This window comes from Siniperca chuatsi, linkage group LG8, assembly GCF_020085105.1.
Source record: "Siniperca chuatsi isolate FFG_IHB_CAS linkage group LG8, ASM2008510v1, whole genome shotgun sequence".
Taxonomy (NCBI): domain Eukaryota; kingdom Metazoa; phylum Chordata; class Actinopteri; order Centrarchiformes; family Sinipercidae; genus Siniperca; species Siniperca chuatsi.
In genome coordinates, this window is record NC_058049.1 from 7,052,501 (window position 1) to 7,071,822 (window position 19,322).

The 19,322-nt window shown below is 38.3% G+C and overlaps 1 protein-coding gene across 5 annotated transcripts in view; it reads right to left on the reverse strand.

Annotated features, from left to right (window-relative positions):
* gria2b (glutamate receptor, ionotropic, AMPA 2b) overlaps positions 1–19,322 on the reverse strand; it is a 53,489-nt gene that overhangs the window by 6,223 nt on the left and 27,944 nt on the right. For all 5 annotated transcript variants that reach the window (XM_044205662.1, XM_044205659.1, XM_044205658.1 and 2 more), the window contains exons 3-13: positions 18,489–18,728; positions 10,852–11,048; positions 8,459–8,512; positions 8,189–8,347; positions 6,221–6,388; positions 3,856–3,960; positions 3,550–3,657; positions 2,890–3,096; positions 2,281–2,648; positions 734–932; positions 204–451 (exon numbers count right to left, since the gene is read on the reverse strand). In XM_044205662.1, coding sequence (XP_044061597.1) covers positions 204–451; positions 734–932; positions 2,281–2,648; positions 2,890–3,096; positions 3,550–3,657; positions 3,856–3,960; positions 6,221–6,388; positions 8,189–8,347; positions 8,459–8,512; positions 10,852–11,048; positions 18,489–18,728 — 2,053 coding nt within the window. The remainder of the gene's footprint in view (positions 1–203; positions 452–733; positions 933–2,280; positions 2,649–2,889; positions 3,097–3,549; positions 3,658–3,855; positions 3,961–6,220; positions 6,389–8,188; positions 8,348–8,458; positions 8,513–10,851; positions 11,049–18,488; positions 18,729–19,322) is intronic.

Consider the following 19,322-nt stretch of genomic DNA (forward strand, 5'->3'; position numbering starts at 1 on the left):
CAAATATTTAAGAAATTAATAAACTTTTTTTTTTTTTGCAATTTATCGACTTACAATAAATTGCAATGGTTTTTAAAGAATTTGAAGGGGAAGGGGCGTTACCTCATCTCCTTATACAAACCAGAGACAAATAAGCAAAGCTACATCAGGGTAGGTGGGATACTATAACAACATTGGACACATTGTTATACTATTCCACCCACCTTAATGAGGATCCTTTCGGTGTGGCGATCCCGTAGCCTTTGGAGTCCAGGTTGCCTCCCACCTTCATGGTGTCGCAGGGTTTTCGCTGCTCGATGTACTCATTCATGGTGGACTCTAGCAGGTAAGCGTACTTCCCCTTGGACTTGCGGACCCTTAGAACCCCCTCAGCTGTGGTTTTCACAAACACAGAGGGCTCTGCACTGCGCATGTATGTCCACATTTTGTCAAAGAGGGCAATTTTTGAGCGCTGTTTTGAAAAAAAAAAGACAATGAAAGAGGCACCTGTTATTAATACACATTAATATCACATTATTTCTTACTCCAAACATTGTAGGTGATGCCGATATGATTTTTACTGCCTAAAAGCATAAAATCACTATTATAATATATATTTCTAGGAGGTTGGTAGTTTTTCTTTTCTTCCATGAATATCACTTCAAGATTGCTTTGCCAGGTGCAGATTTCTGGCCTCGAGTCAATGTTTTGGGACAAAATGCCACAACCTACTGGAATTAGGGTGATCTCTTACCCTGAAAAACTCTTTAGTGGAGCCAGAGTCTAGAGTCCCATAGGCTATCTCAGTCTGTTTAGCCAGGTCCTCAGCACTTTCAATGGGAGAGACCATCCTCTCGACAGTCAGGAAAGCTGCCAGGTTTGCAGTGTAGGAGGAGATGATGATTAAAGTGAAGAACCACCACACACCACCAACAATGCGCCCAGACAGAGATCTGTTGGAAAAACAAATAAAGAAATATTTGACTTGTGCTTTTTATCATTCAACGGTCATGTTGAGTGGGCATCATTTCACTGAAGATTCATCTATGTTAAAACACTTTTCTTGAGGGAGAAGCAAGTGGAGTAGTACATCATGAATTACTACAGAAGACTGTCAAAAAACCTGTTTATGGATGTAAGATTATTACTATTATTTTAACAAAAAAGGGGTTTAAAAGTAAACATGATGTCCCCCACAAATCAAGCCCCCATTTGACCCAATCAATAACAAATGTCATTTTGATTGGACTTATAATTGTGCCACACTTCAGTGAACACTTCATTAGGTAAGCCGAAGACTTTTCCTTGAGTTTTGTCAAAAATCGTAAAGAATGCACCAACAAATTAATCTACAGAAACTGTTCTATTCCTATATTCCTACTCCTGATATCATCATAGCGAACAGTGACTTGTGACGATGAATCACCCTTGAGTGTGCAATAATACTAAATCTATTCTTAAAGTAATATGTTGAGGTTCTGTCTAGGGTTTAATAACATGCCTCCAAGAAACAAACAAGCTCAACAAATATTATAAATAGAGGATAGACAGCCTTGCTTCAGTTGGAGAAAAGAACTAACATTATATACACTGTCTCCTGATTTTGAGTCATGCTGACACTCCTCACATCATCAGGATGAGATGTAGAAGACACGTTGATTCACCTCTGTTGAATACATGACTCTAACCATACTAGCATGACTGCCGAGCACAAGTGACTGCTCTCATGAGTTATTAAATCTATATATACAAAAGTTTATCTGACACTAAATTCATAAAGGAGAACTATTTACTGAACTCCCTTAAAATGTAAGCACTCTAATAAAGGGATCTAAAGGATGCGTATGAAGAATATACAAAATGAAAGCACGAACAAACAGTAAATCTAGAGATATGGTATCACTTTCAGCCACTGCACAGCACGACTGCTCCTACCAACATCGACCTTGCATACGTTGAAAAATGTACTAATTATTTTACTATTCCTTTTATTTCTGATTACTTTTCCTGGAATACTAACAAGAATCAATGTTTATAGACCTGCTAGCGGTCCTATGAGGTTGTAAATCTCCATACCGACCAGAAAACAAGACGGCTGGATGGTCAAATATTGGAAAAAAAATTATAGTGTTGAGTAATGAGTAATTGCAAAATCGAAGTTGCAAATAATTTCTGTAAGCAGCTACTGTGAAATGTGATAAAGCACATTTACATTCCAAGTTATAAATGCATGAAGTCACCAGTTATTTTTGGTTAATTAAACTGAGAAAAACATGGCAGTGGTTAATTTTTCTGACCTACCTAGGTGAGATGTCACAGCCTTGGCGCATGAAAGCTCCAAGGGAAAACCACAGGCTGTTGAATATGCCAAACTCGTTAGTCGACTCATTGGTTTGTATTTGCCCGTCCTCGTACTCTTCAGTGTGCCACTCATATGGACTGAAGCGGCTGACGAGGAACAGCACCACGCTGACACCGATGTAGGCAAAAACGATGCACATCCAGATCTCATAGGCCAGTGGGTCCAGGAAAGAGAAGACACCTGGTTTGGATTTCTGAGGCTTCTTTATCATGATAGAGATTCCCAGAGACATGAAGGGTTTGGAGAAGTCAATCACCTCCTCTCGTACCAAAGTGATGGTCAGAGGAGCCACTGCAATGTCTGCTTTCTTTCAAACCAAAGCACAAATTAAACAAAACAGGACAAAAGTTATTAAATGTACTTATGTACATGTATTAAATGGGATTTCATTTTATGTCTTAACTACCAAAATGCTACAAATCTATTCTGGAAAACAAGCATTGTCTTGAGGTTTGCAATAGAATACCCCTTAAAAATTAAAGAACCAGAATAAGTGGCACGTGGTGTTAATCAAGGACTTAAGTTACCTCTTGTTAAAGATAACTTACCCCATACACTAACTCTCCAACCATCCCGTTCCAGATTTTGGTCTCTGCATCTCTGGCTCCATATTTCCCATCCCCCACTATTTTCAGTTGATATTTGAAACCGCAGTGCTTTGCTATCTCCGCAGCCAGATCTACACAGTAACCCTCGTAGCGCTCATTGTCTACAAAAAGGTCAGCGTTCTTTTTCAGCATTACATATGGAGCTTCCTGAAGGACAGAGACAGAAACAAAAAACACTGCTCAGGACAGAGGTTTGAATTACAATGTAAAAAGCAGCTTCAAAGACAAGGGTTTCACACCAGGGTGACAGGTCATTATGAATACAAGAGGGCACTGGTCTTAAACAAAGCACATCCTTGTAGCAAGAAATTAGTGGCCTGGTATTATTCTGGTTGTTAATCTGAAGATATGATTCATACAGAAGTGGTGTGCTACAACAGAAAAAAACTATCCTCTCCTTAATAGAAAATGTGATATTAAAATACCACAATCATATAACCAAATTCAGTCAAAATCAAATAAAGTTCTTTGTAAAAACAGATATAAATGATTATTGTGGCACCATATGTTGGACCAGGAGCTAACACCAGAGGGGAAACACTGGAAAGACAATTAAAGCAGTTTATACTTAGTTATGCAGTCATATATTATAATATTTACCAAGATGGTGGTGACAATAACTGTTTTGTTTTCCATTCCTGTTGTGTCGTTTGCAAAGACATCAGATTTGGTGACAGCCATTTTGTCAACTTCATTCCAGTATCCAATCTGTCGGGAGGAAATAACAGTAATATCCATGAAAGCAACATGTGTATGATTAATCTAGAGTGCTAAGATTACTGCTTTAAATAATCTGATCCTCAAATTTAAACCATCCACAAGATAAAAAAAAAAACCAACCTGTTGTGTTGGATTACATACATATTTAACTTCATTTCCAGAGAAGAGGACCACCCAGATGCTTACCTTTACGGGACCGTTAGTCTTTAATTCCATGATATTCACTGAATAGTTGACTCGCTTGCCATGTTGATCAAATTGAATGTTTCCTGTCAGGCCTTCCACACGCACCTTCAAGACAGAAACATCAAGCTGTTACAACATGACATCCTCAAATTGGCTTTCACAGCATGCACACTAAGACTGCTCTGTCACATGAAAACAGCTTTTTGATATGTTTTGTATAACTCATCATACTGCATTCTGACTGAACAGGTAGTTGAATATGAGTTAATGTGGAAGGGGACAATTTGCACAATTTCAAGACCTAAAAAAAAATGTTCCGTAATCTTAAACTGTCACTAATTCTAGGTCATTCAATAGTGAATACATTCCAGCTACAATGACGACCCTGCCAGTCAGTGAAATTGTATAGTTGGTATGATAGTATTTTTAACATACAGTATTCCAGGAGGTCATCATCTTTGATTTCCATAAGAGCAATCAACCAACAGGATGAATATTTTCCCTTTAATCTGTATCTCTGCCACTATGACTTGTCCATTTAAGCTTGAGAGAAGTCTCTGAACTTTATAACCTATTGGCTGTGAGGCACAGTGGAGATGGGTGTCCTGTTATTCTCTCTTCTACAAAGTTACTGCCATGATCCTAAATGACTTCCAATGGGGTTTCATGCAGAGCTACAAAGCAGCGGAAAGACATAAGGAAACTATCAGTGTCCAAACTGGAGAGGAGATAGCAGCATAGACACAGCTTGTGTTGAGACATTTGAGAAATATTCTCCATCTCTTCTCTTATTGGCAGCCAACTTATTAAATATCAAAAGGGCCAAGGCAGGGAGGAGCAGAAGGAGGCTTAAAGGTACCCTGTGGAGTTTTCTTGTAAACACAGTTATATTTAAATGCAGTGTTTCTAATCAAAACACATTGGGTGTATTCTTGAGGCCTTAGTCCCATCTTGACTACTGCAATTCCCTTTTCACCTACTTTAGCAAGACATTCCCGGACTGTTTACAAGAGGTCCAAAATGCTGCTGCTAAGTTTCTGACGAAGTCCTCTAAAAGGTCTCATGTAACACCTGTTTTGATTTCTTTACATTGGCTGCCCATCAAATTCAGAATCCAGTTCAAGATTCTTGTGATCACGTTTAGGGTTGTTGGTTGTTCCTCGCTCCAGGCTCAAGACAGAAGGAGACTGTCGTTTGAGGTTGTAGCTCCTAAACTTTGGGACGCTCTCCCATTGGACTTATCTGCTGACACTGTGAACACCTTTTAACAGCAGCTCAAGACCCATTTGTTTAGACTTGGGTTTGTTTTTGTTTCGTTTTGTTTTGCCTTGTGTTTTAGCTTGATGTCTGCATTTCATGTCTGTTGCTCTCTTTTATTTGCTTTTTTGTCTTTTATTGTGAAGCACTTTGTGACGTCTACTCTTGAAAGGTGCTGTACAAATAAACTTACTTACTTACAAACATGTTCAATGGATTTCATTTCTAATAAAATATGGGCTTATCGTGTGACATGTTTGATCCCAACCCAGTGACTTGTCTTGTCCTCATCTTGGCAGCTAATCCTCATCTTGTATATGCATATCCAGACTTCCTGAGTACCAGGTGATGGCATCAAAGCTAAGTACTGATCAATTCTGGAGATGCACAGGAACTTCAATCATCACAAAAATCTCACCCTGGATACAGTTGTCAAGGTTGTTGACATCCATTTCCACTGTGCCTCATGGCCAATACGAAGAGTTAAGGGACTTTAAAAACCTTTGAGTTGGTTGATTGCTCCTATGGAAATCCAAGATGATGACCCTGAACCCTTGGTGCAACACCATAGGTATTTTTCTTCATAATATATGTTTCACATATTTGACAGGTACTTTGACTTTGAGATTATCTCCTCAGATACTGACGGTAGTACACAAGGTGTAATTTCAGATAAAGTAAATGTTTTTTGAATATGAATACCTAATGTCCAGAGATTCTATTGAGATCTTTTATCACTTACTTATCAGGCAGAATCACGTCAATGTTACTTGTATTTCTAGTTCAGAACCTATAGCTACAACCTGAAAAACCTCAAAGAAAGACTTTAGCTGTCAAGCTTCATTTCTCAGCAGGAGTGAAGCTAATCTTGCCTTGCATCAAAGCTCAGAGGACAGTCTGTGGGTAGACCTTTGTTGCTCTTCTGAAGAATAGCTGTCAGTATATCAGTGTGCGTCCACATGCATGTTGAAAACATCAGCCTTTAATCAATCTCTGAGAAGTACTTTCTGACTTTGTGGGCGTTTGTGCATTTCCTGAGGGAGATCTGCTGTTACCACGGCAACAAGTCTTCACCAACAAAAGGATGTGTGTATGTGCAATGTGTTACCTGTTTCAGTGCTCGCTCGATCTCCACTCCCTGAGCCCAGGGAACAGCAGGATTGGCCAGGCAGTCACCATTGTTGGCTCTCCTGGTGAAGTCGATGCGCTGTTTGTGCAGGTAGCGAAAGGCCTCCGTCATCACCTGCACGGCATCGTAGGTCAACGCTGATGTGTACTAGGGGAAGACAATGGGAAAAGATGTTGGGAATAGGGTTGTCAGGGATGCAGTGATCCCTCAGCCTACTGCTAACCCCTAACCATGATGTTAATCCTCACTCAACCCTTATATTGTATAGCTTATTCCTGTGCAATAGACTTTCGTTGTTGTCCAAAAACTGTTAAAACACATCAATGAGTCTCTCCGTTGCACTGGGTGACATTTTCCTTCACGATGATAAACATGTGTGCTGTAGTTTATTTTGAGTTGGTCCCAAATGTGTCCTGCTACCATAAATACTCACAAAATCTCCAAAAATAGCTCCAAAATAGTCCCCAATAGTTGAACAGCCCCCAACAATGCAGCACTTTTAAGAAAATGAAACTATGTGACCCTTTTCAGCAGGAATGAATGGGCTTGGGCCTGAGAGCCACAGAGTGGGAAGTCGTAAAGTATTAAGAAATGGATTTATGCAATGTATTATTCTTAGTCTTATCATTTAAAGATGTAACTTTACATGTTTTTGCTCATAAATAGCAGTGACAGAGGTAAATATTTTAACTTTAAGACCAAGAATTCACAAACGGTGATGTCAGTAAACTGCAGACAGGGCAGCACGCCTATGTTTACCAGCACAGCGGGTCAAAGATTGCTTTATACCAAAGGACACCAGAGAGATGAAAAGCAAAAGATATAACATTGGTGAGACATTCCAGGACATTTTTTTCCAGTTATTTTTCTCCAAAGTTTCTTTTTGTCACTTGTTAAGGGTGGACAGATTTCCCAAAAACTAAATTCCATTTGGGCAAAAAGGGCAAATCTGTGGGGTCTCAATTAACAGGAATGAAATGCTTTGCTCGACTGCAGATTACTTTGTGACTTGACTCAACAGCATCCATGCATCTAAATATTATTCTACGATGGTTTGAGGTAACATTGGAAGTGTCAAGTCTGTGCCTCAAGTCAAACAATGGATCTCGAGCACAACATCGCCTCATCAACTTTTTAGAGCTAGTTAGGTGACAAAAGAGGTTTTAACTCAAAGTTCTAACCTTAAATTCACCTATCAAACAAATGAGGATGACCAACATGAGCCAATTTGAAAATGAGGTATCCTCCTCTCAAGTTCTAAATCACACGCACGCACACACCACACCTACTGCTCATTATCCTCCCTGGTATTTAGGCATCTTGTCCTAATTAGAGTGCATAGTATGTGTCTGGTGCTGGTAGTCTTATTTTTTTATCTGTTGTATTTATGTTCTGTGCTACACTATGTCGTAAATGTCACAGTGATTTTTCACCCAGACTTGAACCACTTGCATCAGCCTGGCTGTGTGGCAATAAAATGAACTTAAACATTGACGATTTTGCAGATACAAGGTGGGAGAATATTTTTGGTGATGGCTGATATTTCAAATGTGAATAGTTTACAGTGTCTCTGAGTTGTAAGACGACAAGTGGGAGGCAAGTTCAGTTCTGAGAGAGCGGATATTATATTAGTTACATCAACGTGCTAGTATAGGTAGTAAATAGAATAAATCATTTTCTCAATTCAATATCACAACATCCTGATTTAATTTACATTGCATGCATATGAAATGATATAATTTCTTTAAAGAATGCTAGTACTCAGCTCATGGGAGACGTGTGTTTGTGAAACAGAGCATAAGAATCTTTACTCAGAGATGTGTTCAATAATGTACACAGTGTATACGTGTTAGTGTAAAGTTGGGTGATGCAGATGGAGACGGCATAATTTACTTTAAGGTTACAAAGACATTACAGCAATTCAGGAACATGCATGCTTAAACTTACCCTTATTTTACTGTCAGCACCAGGATACTCCTTTTCCTCTAGAGCTTCCCATCTCTGGTCAAACTTGGACACCAAAGCATCATCAAAATCAACAATCTGAAAGCCTGACACATTGGCACCGCCATACTGGATTTTGGATAGGTCCCCATCAATGAAACCCTGAAAACATAACATTTAGACCCAAATGTTATCGCTCTATATGAGGGATTTTAGAAACATATAAAGTGATAACAAAATCCTTAAACAAATGTATAAGTTGTGTAAACTTACCAGATTGGCTATAATGTAGTGGTAGCCTTTAACATGTCTGCCAATTGTGATGACCTACAGGGTTATGAGACACACAAATATAAAACAGTACATAAGCTCCCACTGGAACAAAGAAATAAGTCTCAAACAAGATAGCATAATAAAAGTTTCTGAATCAAGTTATTCTATACAATTTTGAGTTTGTTAGTACAGTTTTAAAATGACTCACCATATGACTTTTATTGTCACTATTATTTTGGAAAACTTTCATTGTAATTCCTTAATAAACCAAGAGTGTGACAACCAGAGATAAGACAATCATAAATGTAATAATAGTTATATCCAAACTACACAAACCTACCATCATATTCAGACATTCGAATTTGTCACAATCAACCCTAACATGGCTGACTGTCCTTTATGGCTGAATTAAAAAAACTGTGGCGTTCACAGTCACAAATACTGCTAGACAGAGATATCCAATTCCAAAATCCACTTCCCTTATCAGTAAAGCAACAGAAAAAAAACAGAAAATAACTCTCAGCTATGTACCATTTCACTATCTCACATAAATGACACACCTGAAACTATTCCTGCTTCTTGACTGGCACCTCCGTTTGTCAGGGCTGCTACTTGAAGCAGATTTGAATAAAAATGTCTTGTATCTCCTACGTAAATGTCTTTAACATGAAGCAAGAAACTTGCACCTGAACGGATTCTGTTTTCCCCTGATAAACAGGCACAGAAGCTGTAGGCATTCATTTCATTCAGCTTTTGGTTAAACAGACGTTGGCATGCTATAAATGCTAATCAATAAACCTCTCTCTTGGGTAAAAGGTGGAGTAAAATAACCTGTTTATGTACATCTGTTTTGCCTTTAATTGCAGTTTTGTTTACAGCCTGAATGAACAATTAGTGTAATTGTTATGGTGCCTCTCTTCTGTTGTTTTTCTAAGTGCTGTATCAAATGAACATATTTTGGCTGAATATCACTTTTGTACTAGAGGAGTAATTAAAGGACAATAGGGTTGTTAGCATTTCCTGCATTCACTTACTTTTTATAAAAAATACTTCTGATAATTTCCTTGTGTTATTTACACTTCCTGATGCTATTCTCACATAATGAGATACTTATTTTCCCTTCTTCCTGGCTGTTTTCAAATTAAATATCATGACCAAATACAAAGAAGAGTGTACCAATTCTATCCTTTAATTGTGTAAAACCAAGCTTAATTTTCTGTTCAGTTTTATGGACTGCAGTTGGTAAAAGTATCTTGTCTTGGTTTGTCTATTGGCTCGACTGAGATGTGATTTACTTTAAGCGAGACTATGTACCTTTTGAAAGATGGGAAAACATATTCTTGATCTTACAAGTAAATGTTGTTTAATGTGTTCAATTCATAAGCAATAAAATTCACCCATGCTCAGGTCAATACAAACAGGGTTTTTGCCTATGGTGGCTAATGTTAGCAAACCTTAGGTAGATTCTGCTGTGCTGTTAATGAGTCTGTTCACTGACTTTATGACTCTTCTCCACTATTCTCTAAACAAATATTTTCACAAAAATATTCTATGTAATCATTTGCAATCCAACAGCTTCGGAAAAGGGAAACCAATATCAGCTAAATATATTCAGGCACCACTCAGTAGCAACAACTCAACCAGGGGCCTATGTTATCAGCAGTGTAAGTACTAAAAATCTATAGAACCAAAACCATTCCTTCAAAAAAAAAATACTAATGTGTGTAGCAAACAGGGGCAAGCTGTCATGATCGTAAGTAGATAGAAGCAGACAACAGGCAGCATGTGATCTATTATTTGTGTTTACCGCTATCTTGAATTCCATTTCAAAACCAAATCCAGAAGCCACATAAATTTGAAATGGAGAAGTTAAAAGAAGACATACTGGACCTGACCAACCCCAAGCATTCTGACTTCTGACAGCAGACTGCCGCTGTCAGTGCAATATTTGTTTCAACAGTTGAAAACATGGCAGCAGCATCCAGTATTCCTTTACCTGAATCCCAGTTCACCTAACCTGCTTCAGTCTGGTGTCAGCAGTGAAAGGAAAAACTATATCACTTACTGTCAGATCAAAGAAAGACAGCACAACAACACCAAAACCCCTGCATTGCAACAAAGCTGTCCAAATCATTTCAGGATAACACTTCTTTGTTGTGGTATAGTGGTGTTTAAATTTGAGATATTACTGTAAAAATGGACTCAGAATCAAAATTTTGATATCTATCAAGGTATCTATATAGGCTAATACAAAGCAAAGCTAATACAATTTTCTATACTGGCCTCACAAACTATATCAACATTACCCAATGTGACACTACAGCATACAGTATGTCCTGCTCTATTAGTGGCTCAAAATGACTAGAATGATAAAAATAAACTCTACACTCTACCTGATCCATAATGTCTTTGACTTTGTCCTGTTCACAGTCCAGGATCACCCTCCTCTCTTTTTTGTTCTCCAGATCTTGGAACAGGGAGCGGTAGGCCTCATCCTTCCTCTCGTCTTTCAGGTTCCCCACGTTGATGGCTGTCACCTGCCACTTCCTCTCTGCTGCTGTGTCAAGAACAACCTGCAGCGTCGTCAGGCCTGAGGATGGAAATAAAGTGGAATTACAGCAATATTCATACTCTCTGTCTGACTGATTTACCCATAATATCCTTTGATACTGGAGACTTGGAGAAAATGGGTCCAAAAACATTTTACTACCTTGGGAAGGTAGGGATAAAGAAGATACTGTATCATGCATTGTATGTCTGCACAGTATCTGTGTCTCTTTGTTGCCCTTTCTGCTCAAGCTATGCATTGAAATCCCGATTTCCCCGAAACTAGCTTTCAAATAAGGGTTGTAATACATTTTGTGTGGGCTTATTATATGGGCACAGCCACATACAAACATTAGATGTAGCCACAAAGAAGGGAAGTCATGGCAACAAAGCAAAGACAGCAATAGGAGAAGCAGAAAAAAATATGTAAATAAACTCAAAACAAATTATGTGGCAGACAAGACTTATTCAAAACCATGGGTGAACATAGTTCTTTTATTGCAGATTGGTTGCATTCACTGTCTGCTTAGTCAAACTATGTGGAGGTTTTGCAGAGACTCAATGCCTTATGTAAAGAGCTCATCAAGATGAGTCACGGGTGTTCTGGCATGAACCTGACGAACATGTGGGAGGAAAGTGGGTCTAACAATACACTTGACTGCATCAACACCAAAAGTTTTATATTCCTGATTTATGACTGCGTTTTTGAACAGAAGTTTTTTGTGTTTTTCCTCTCAATTTTCGAAACATTTTAGTTGTTGACAAAACAATCTCTACTCAAGGTCCACTTACTTGCTTGTTCTAAGGCTTTTCACTGTATCGCACAGCCTTCATCTGCAGATGGAGTTTGCTCAGTTGCCATGGAACTGTAGATGTTCATGTTGAACTGTCAAGCTCAGTGTTTGAGCCAAAATGGAGGAGAAGTCCTAAAATTGCTCAGAATAATGGGAAGTTTGAACATCTACAGTTCCATGACAACTGAGCAAACCTCATCTGCTGATGAAGAGTGTATGATACGGTCAAAAGCTCCAGAACAAGCAAGTAAACAGACTTTGAATGGAGATTGTTTTGACAACTGTTGTTTCCAAGTTCAAGAATGAACTGTCATGCTCAGTTTAGTCAATGTCAATTCCCTTTCCTCACCCTTCTCTTGGCCTTTAGGGAAGGTGTAGACAACCATTCCCCCCTGTGAAAATAACTCTATGTGTTCAGTTGAAGCACTCAGCCAGGGTGGATGCAACTTACCCCTGTTCTTTGTAGAAGTGGGTGAGTTATAATAAAATATTCTTTACATCAATACTGTCCTATGCACTCACCTGTTTTATTCTTCACCCCAAAACCAGTAAAACAAAATGATACAATGAAGAAAAGAGACATGCTGCCATATCTGAGTAATTCAATTACATGTAGCACCTGTCCATCAATCTGAAGTGCAGTCTGTTAAAGGCAAAGCAGTCTCCATTTGAAATTATATTCCTATCACCCTCTCTGTCTAGTTCCACAGCTGAATGTCTGCTGATATTGATCCCTGGTTTGCAGCAGGCAGTTGGAGAGTGGTTTGATCAAAGGGTCGAGTGTTTCATTCCGCCTTGCTACAGCGAGGTAAATTACAGATGTAATCAATTTCATACGACACGGTGGTGGTTTTATGATAGTGGGGAGGAAAAAGGAGGCTTGCAGTTTTATTTGAATGAACTATACATCATAATTACAGTACGGTCATTATGGTGTGGTTAAATTTGACTGTTTAATCAATGCTTATTAAATGAGATAATTCGAATTTAGACTGATTTACAGTGAGGATAAAGCAAGGACAAAAATGTTAGAGTAAATGTTAATTCTGCATTAATAGTGTTTAAGGTTACATTTTAATTTTACATGATTAGTGTCCTTGCATCATGCATGTCAGTGTATAATGTGGCTCTATAGGTTGTCAGTATATCAAAACATCATTGTAAATGTCTTATTACACTGGGTGATTTTTTACATTTTCTCACATTTTGAATGGTATTTGCATTATTTTCAGAGAAGGCTCTGATATAGCAGCCTCATCGCTGTTCTAAATTAATACTCATCTGGAAGGCTACTCATTTTAGCTGTTACGAAGCTACAGCTTCTCATACGCATCAGGAAGAGAGTAATGTTTACTCCAAGGTTGAAAAAGATATATGAATAAACATATATTTTTATTTGCCACTACCAGATGGCCAAGACATAATCTACTCACATTGTGCAGTTTAAAATATCAGAATTAGAATCAGCTTTATTGGCCAGGTATGTTTACACATACAAGGAATTTGACTCTGGTTTTTCGTTGCTCTATATGTACATACACAGAAATAGACATAGCTATGGCTAAAAACAAGGACAACAAGCTCAACAGGTAGACAAACATTAAGCTACTATGTACATATATATACACACGGTAACCGTAGCAACACTTTTTCTTCAGTTAAATCTCACTGGTGAAATAGACCTAACCAGGAGTGAAAATAGCCACAAGCAAACTTTAAAAAAATAGATGAAGATTTTAACAGTTTGTCATTTTACCTGTGGTAAGAGGCCTTCAGTGTTCGGCAAGTTACTTGAAAAGTGTAATCAATCACTTGTTTCTTATTACTCACTGAAAAAGTAATTACTTTATTGATTACTCATTGGCAAAAGTAATTAGATACACTGTTCCATTACTTTAACATATATAGAAATAGACTATGAGGCATTGTGGTTTAACAAGCAGGCAGCGATTTGGAGGGATTCACACACCATCACGAGCTAACGTTAGCTTTGCCCCAGCACCTGCACAGCCCTCCAGAAGTCCTTTCCTCTCAGTGAAGCTTCTGGGTTTACACAGCCTCTAACTCTGAACGTAATCCTGGTCATTCCTGAATGTAGTTTTACCAGTGGCTAGCTTGCCAGCTAAGAAAACACACACAAGATTGCAAACAAGTCAACCTACAAATGTTGAAGTAATGAATGAGATTACTCACTGAAAGAAGTAATCACATTGTAATCACACTGTATGACATTAATCAGTAATGCATTACTGCCCATGGTATTGAAAATGAAAATAGACTGCAGTGGACTGAATGTGTATTATCAGTTTAATATCTAGTTTCATAGGTGTCTTTACCACTGAGTTAATATCCACAAACTTTTCATAAGGTCAGTACACCACTGTTTAAACAATTCTAATGATTTGGCTTTCTTTCTCCAATCTGCTGCACATCAGTCTACTCTAGATATTATCTATGTATCTGTACAATGAACCTTGTGATAACCGTATAATAAAAACCTTTGTTGCTGCTCTAAATCCAGAACTCAAGCAGAGACTTGGCTCCAGTAATTTACTCTGCAGTTCACAGATTGCTGTATGATGCACATACTCGGATAAGAATGGCTTATTATCACTTCTGTTTAGAATGAGACATATGTTATGTCTTGGTTTGCAGCCAACATTATGCCATCCATTCAAACAGGCATGGCGCTACCACTGCACTGGAGAGCAAACATGTTATGTGACCTTGCATTTACCCCTAAATTGCCTTGGATTTAAAAGGTCAAGGGGGAGAATAAGGAGACATGAACTAGTGTGCAAAGTAGGATTTTGTTATTCAACAATTTGATAAAGCACAGAGGTAATCACAACTGCGATGCTGGGGTAACTTCATTTTTCCAAGTGAGAATATTATTTCTTACCAATTAATAATACCAATTGAAGCACCACTTAACTCTATTGTTAAGTGGTAATGGGCTCTGATTATGAGAGCAGAATTTCTTGATTACCGGCAGTGCTAGAGAAACATAGCGAAACAAAATAAATAAAATAGTCATGTAAATGGATACATACAGTGTTAATAAAAGCAAGAAAAATGAGAAAAGCAGTAAAATGTTATAAGTATATACAACCCCATCACTAGCCAAAAATTATGATATTGGACAATTCTACAAAACACTGGATTACATTTGGTGACGTTTTTTAATGTTTAATGTCATACAGTTGAGGTACGGTTAAGGTTAAGGTTAGGAGTGTTACCACCTTTTAAGTTGATATGGCAAACTTTTTAGTAAACAATTGCTTATTTGCACATCCAGCATATACAGAGTAACATTCATTTGCGTTTCTGACCATCTGATGAATGTAAACCCAATATTCACACTCCTTTTAGCTCTGTTTTGCTTTCCACTAACTCCTGAGTGAGATATCTGCTTTTTTAGCTGCTAAATGCCAGCTAAGACCAAGCTCCGATTGTAGCCATAGCCACTGGCTGTGACCACAAGGTGAGTGGCTGGCTTTACTTGTGTGCCACAAAACGGTCTGTGAGGGATTACCGTTCACTACTTAAAGGACACACTCTTTCCGGCATTGGCATTGAACATTGGACGTAATTTGTGAAGTGCAGAATCAAACGCAATTTCTAAGGATACTGAGCCGATGACCCAGGTTGTAAAAAAAAAGATCCTTTTCTTTCTTTCCTTTTTCCCTTTCTTTGTTCCTTTCCTATTAATCCAATTGGCAGTACTAAAATATCAAAGATTTGGTGAGAAAATGCACTTCTAAAAGTCTGACTGAGAACATCTGCATTCAGTGAGCCAAAGGAAAGCAATAAATAACGCTCAGAGTGCCTTTCCGCCCACAGACATACATCCATTATCTAAACTGATTTACTGACAACAGCTGACAATGGTGGTGTTGGTTCATCCATTAGTTTCAATGTGCTAATAGAATTCATCATAACCAGTGGCAACTCTATTGCCGCCTCTCCCTCAGCTCCCTCTTTGAATGAAAAACACCCACGCACACATCATTGCATCATTTACCAGCCTGCTCAGTCTCTTACATTCGCTCTCTCTTTCTTTCTCCCTCTGTCTCTCTCCACACTTCAGTTGCTATGGAAATGAGTGGATCACACTGTCCTAATTAGACAGCCATGCAATGATGAAATATGCACAACAGGCCCTTTAGTGCCATTGCGGACGTACAATAGAGACATCGGGTCAGAGTTAGCATTAGCATGAGGACAATCTAAAGCAACTGGTTGAAACCTGCCCTCTGATTTTGGAGAGAAATTTGATTTGATTCTGCTGTCAGTCAGAGCAATGGATTCTGGGAGAAGAGGAAGAAGAGCATGTGGAAAGAAATGAGAAGGAGGGTATAGCATAAGGGGGACACTGTAAATAGATCAAGTGAAGACAGAGCATGTGTGTGAGGGAGAAAAGTGTAGTCGGGAGAGTGATGTGAAACGATAGAGAGTTAAAGGTAATACAGAGCAGGGTGCTGAAAATAAAAATAATGAATTTCATGAGTTTCATTCTATAATGGGAAGTAATAAAGGGGCTTAAGAAGTGTAACCTGATAGCCAAGCATAAGACAGAAAAAAAAGACTTGATAGTGTTATTCCACTGTAATTTGATACTAGTGAGGTCTTAATTCTTTTCTTTCATTGCAGTAACAATATTGAAATAGAATGAAACTCTATCCAGCACTCCTTTTCAGTGCTGGATGGTCCCTCTGTGCTGCAGGAGGCTGCATTGTTCTCCAAGGGTACAAATCACAGAATCACAATTAGCAGACGACACAACGAAATGAGTTACATGACACAGCAAAGCGAGATAACGCACAAGCAATCGTGTGTTCTTTAACCTTTCTGGCATCATCTTCTTTACACTTTACACATGGCTTTCTTGCACTCCGCTGTCTGCCATTTTAAAGATCCATGTTGTGTGATATTCAGACACTAGATGTGAGTGAAAAAAACACTAACTAGGCTGCTAAATCATGTCTTGTGTGTAGAACCATTCAGACAGTGAAGAAAAACATCTGCTAAATAAATTAAAATTTCCAGACTTATATCAATGTTGAATAGAAAAGAAATTTCTGATGAAAGGGATCAAAGAATAGAGACAGAATAGATTTGAATATGCTATGTGAATATGAAGTAAGTCTGGATATTACAATTTGAGGGTGGATAATTTTTCATCTTTGACTGCCTTGCATAAAATCAATTCATGATCTTATCCAGGATCACAATTGCAGGTGCACAGGCTTAACAAAGAGACACTTACTTCTGACTGCAAAATGTTTACACATTCCATAAGAAAGGGAGAGAATTTCTTTTTTATCAAGGACATCATTATTGCTGTATTAATGACCTTTTGTTTATTTAAGTGTGCAGACTGATAAATAATGAATGCTATCTTTCAGCATGCACTTTTTTAATTTTGAGCCACAACTGCAAAGCATCTCTTAATTGTCTTGGGGAAGGTCTGTACGTCTAAGCAATTGATAAACCAGGAGGTTGGTTATGCTTAGCATTGTGGTAGAACTTGTGACCAGATAATCACCAGTTTAGATCTTCTAACCAGCTAGGTATGTGAGCTCCTCAAAAACATTATTCGTTATAATACCAAAAATGGTTGCTGAATCACAAATCTCAAAATTTGTGACAGACCATTCCAAACTGTTTTTTTTATTTTGGGGCTATTTCAGGTGCTTTCTGTTGCTGCAAAAAAATAAAAAATAAATCACCAAATGTTAACCTTAAATTATAATAATAATTTATATATATATATATATTTTATAATTAATAATAATTAGCATAGGAAGCCAACAAAAGTTCCTGTTTTCAATACAAACTCTATGATAAGAGCCACTCTGGCAGCTGAAGAATCATAAGAAGACTTTCAGAAGAAGCCCAGCTCATTTCCAGTTTAAGGGTTCAGATGTCATCACTTCAGGAGTAATTGCATACAGAAAGGCAGATTTCTCTTCTGTTTACCACTGTAATGGGCACACAGTTTTTGCCAGATGCAACTATACTAGTACTCAGTGTTCATATCATAAACACATAATGCAAACAAATCAAGCCTCTATGTAGAACGAGTGTGGAAGTCCACGGCTGCAGGGAACATCACCTCTACTGTATGTCAAAGATGACTCTGACTACCTCCCCTCTCCTTGATGTTACATAAAACAGACTCTCAAACACATGAGGTGCTATAGTTGATTGTATGTAACAAGCTGTTTGTCATGAACCAAAATGCCCTTTACCTAGATTTACCTCTGCTCTGCTATATGCATACAGTGTGTTTTGCATATAACTGGTGTTTGTGCTGAAAGAAGCAGTTTGAACACAATCTTTAGATTGCATGAAGTCAAACCATTGCCCACCTTTTTTAAAAGAGACATAATCACATTGTTTAAGCAAAGGACAATAGCTGTGGTCATGTTAAAAAAAAAGTCATTTTTAATCAAGGTAGAAATAATTGTCTGTTCTAAATGTGTAGCTATAGCCCCATATGTATTAAATTAGACTCTGTCATGCTCTCCCAATCCAACTTCCAATGGAAACACATCAAAAGTGAAACAGCTGCAGCTTTTTAAAAAGAAAGGTAATTACATGTTTGCCAACATTGGTGGCAACTTTTGGGGAATCAGATCAGGAACGATGCTTTCGAAAGAGTCTGAATGGTGTCCATGTCTTACCTCGATCACTGTCGTACAGGTAGGCAAACTTGTCCCATTTGTAGTACTCAATGAGGCTGAGGAGGGGCCCCTTGATATCAGGTCTCATCTGGATGATAAACTGCTGATTCCCATCCAGAGGGAAGCTGGGCGTTATGAAGGAGACATGGAGCGTCCCACAAAATGACGTGATGGTGTTGACAGACTTTTTGTCATAGAATCCGAAAATGGCGTACACTCCTCTTGAGAACTGTGAACAGACTGAAGCAGAGGAGAAAACTTTGTTAAGGTATGCTGCTTGATGTTTAGCACACATCCGGTAAAGGGTTCCTTGTAGTCTTTCTTTCATGCCAGGAAATATTTTGTCAGAACAATCACATTTTTCCTTTCTGAAAGAAACTCTTCTGACATTTATTTGTGACGCTTTCACAGCTCTCTGCCATTACTCAAAACTATGTATATATCCAAGACCTTTACAATCCTTTAGTGCACATTAGGGCTGCACACAACTATTAAGGGACATCTCTTTCAGTTTCTCTTTCGGCTGATTAATGGATAGCTTTCCATAAGCTCTGTCAGGGGAGCGCTTGTATTCAACAATAACAGATCCACTGCACGCTTGTCACTATGTGAAACTTTTATGAGTTGCCCTATGACTTTTTGATACAGTGGGAATAAGTGATGTTGAGTATGAGTCAAGCATTCACTAAAACTGCCCATTAATTCTTCATACAGGAAATCCATCTGTGCTGTACCGTGATATGCAGTAATGGTGCTGTTTTGTGTTTGATTTCTGCTCAGGCAGAAAACAATTTCAGGCTTCTCCTATGAGAATATGTGGCAGGGTATATATGC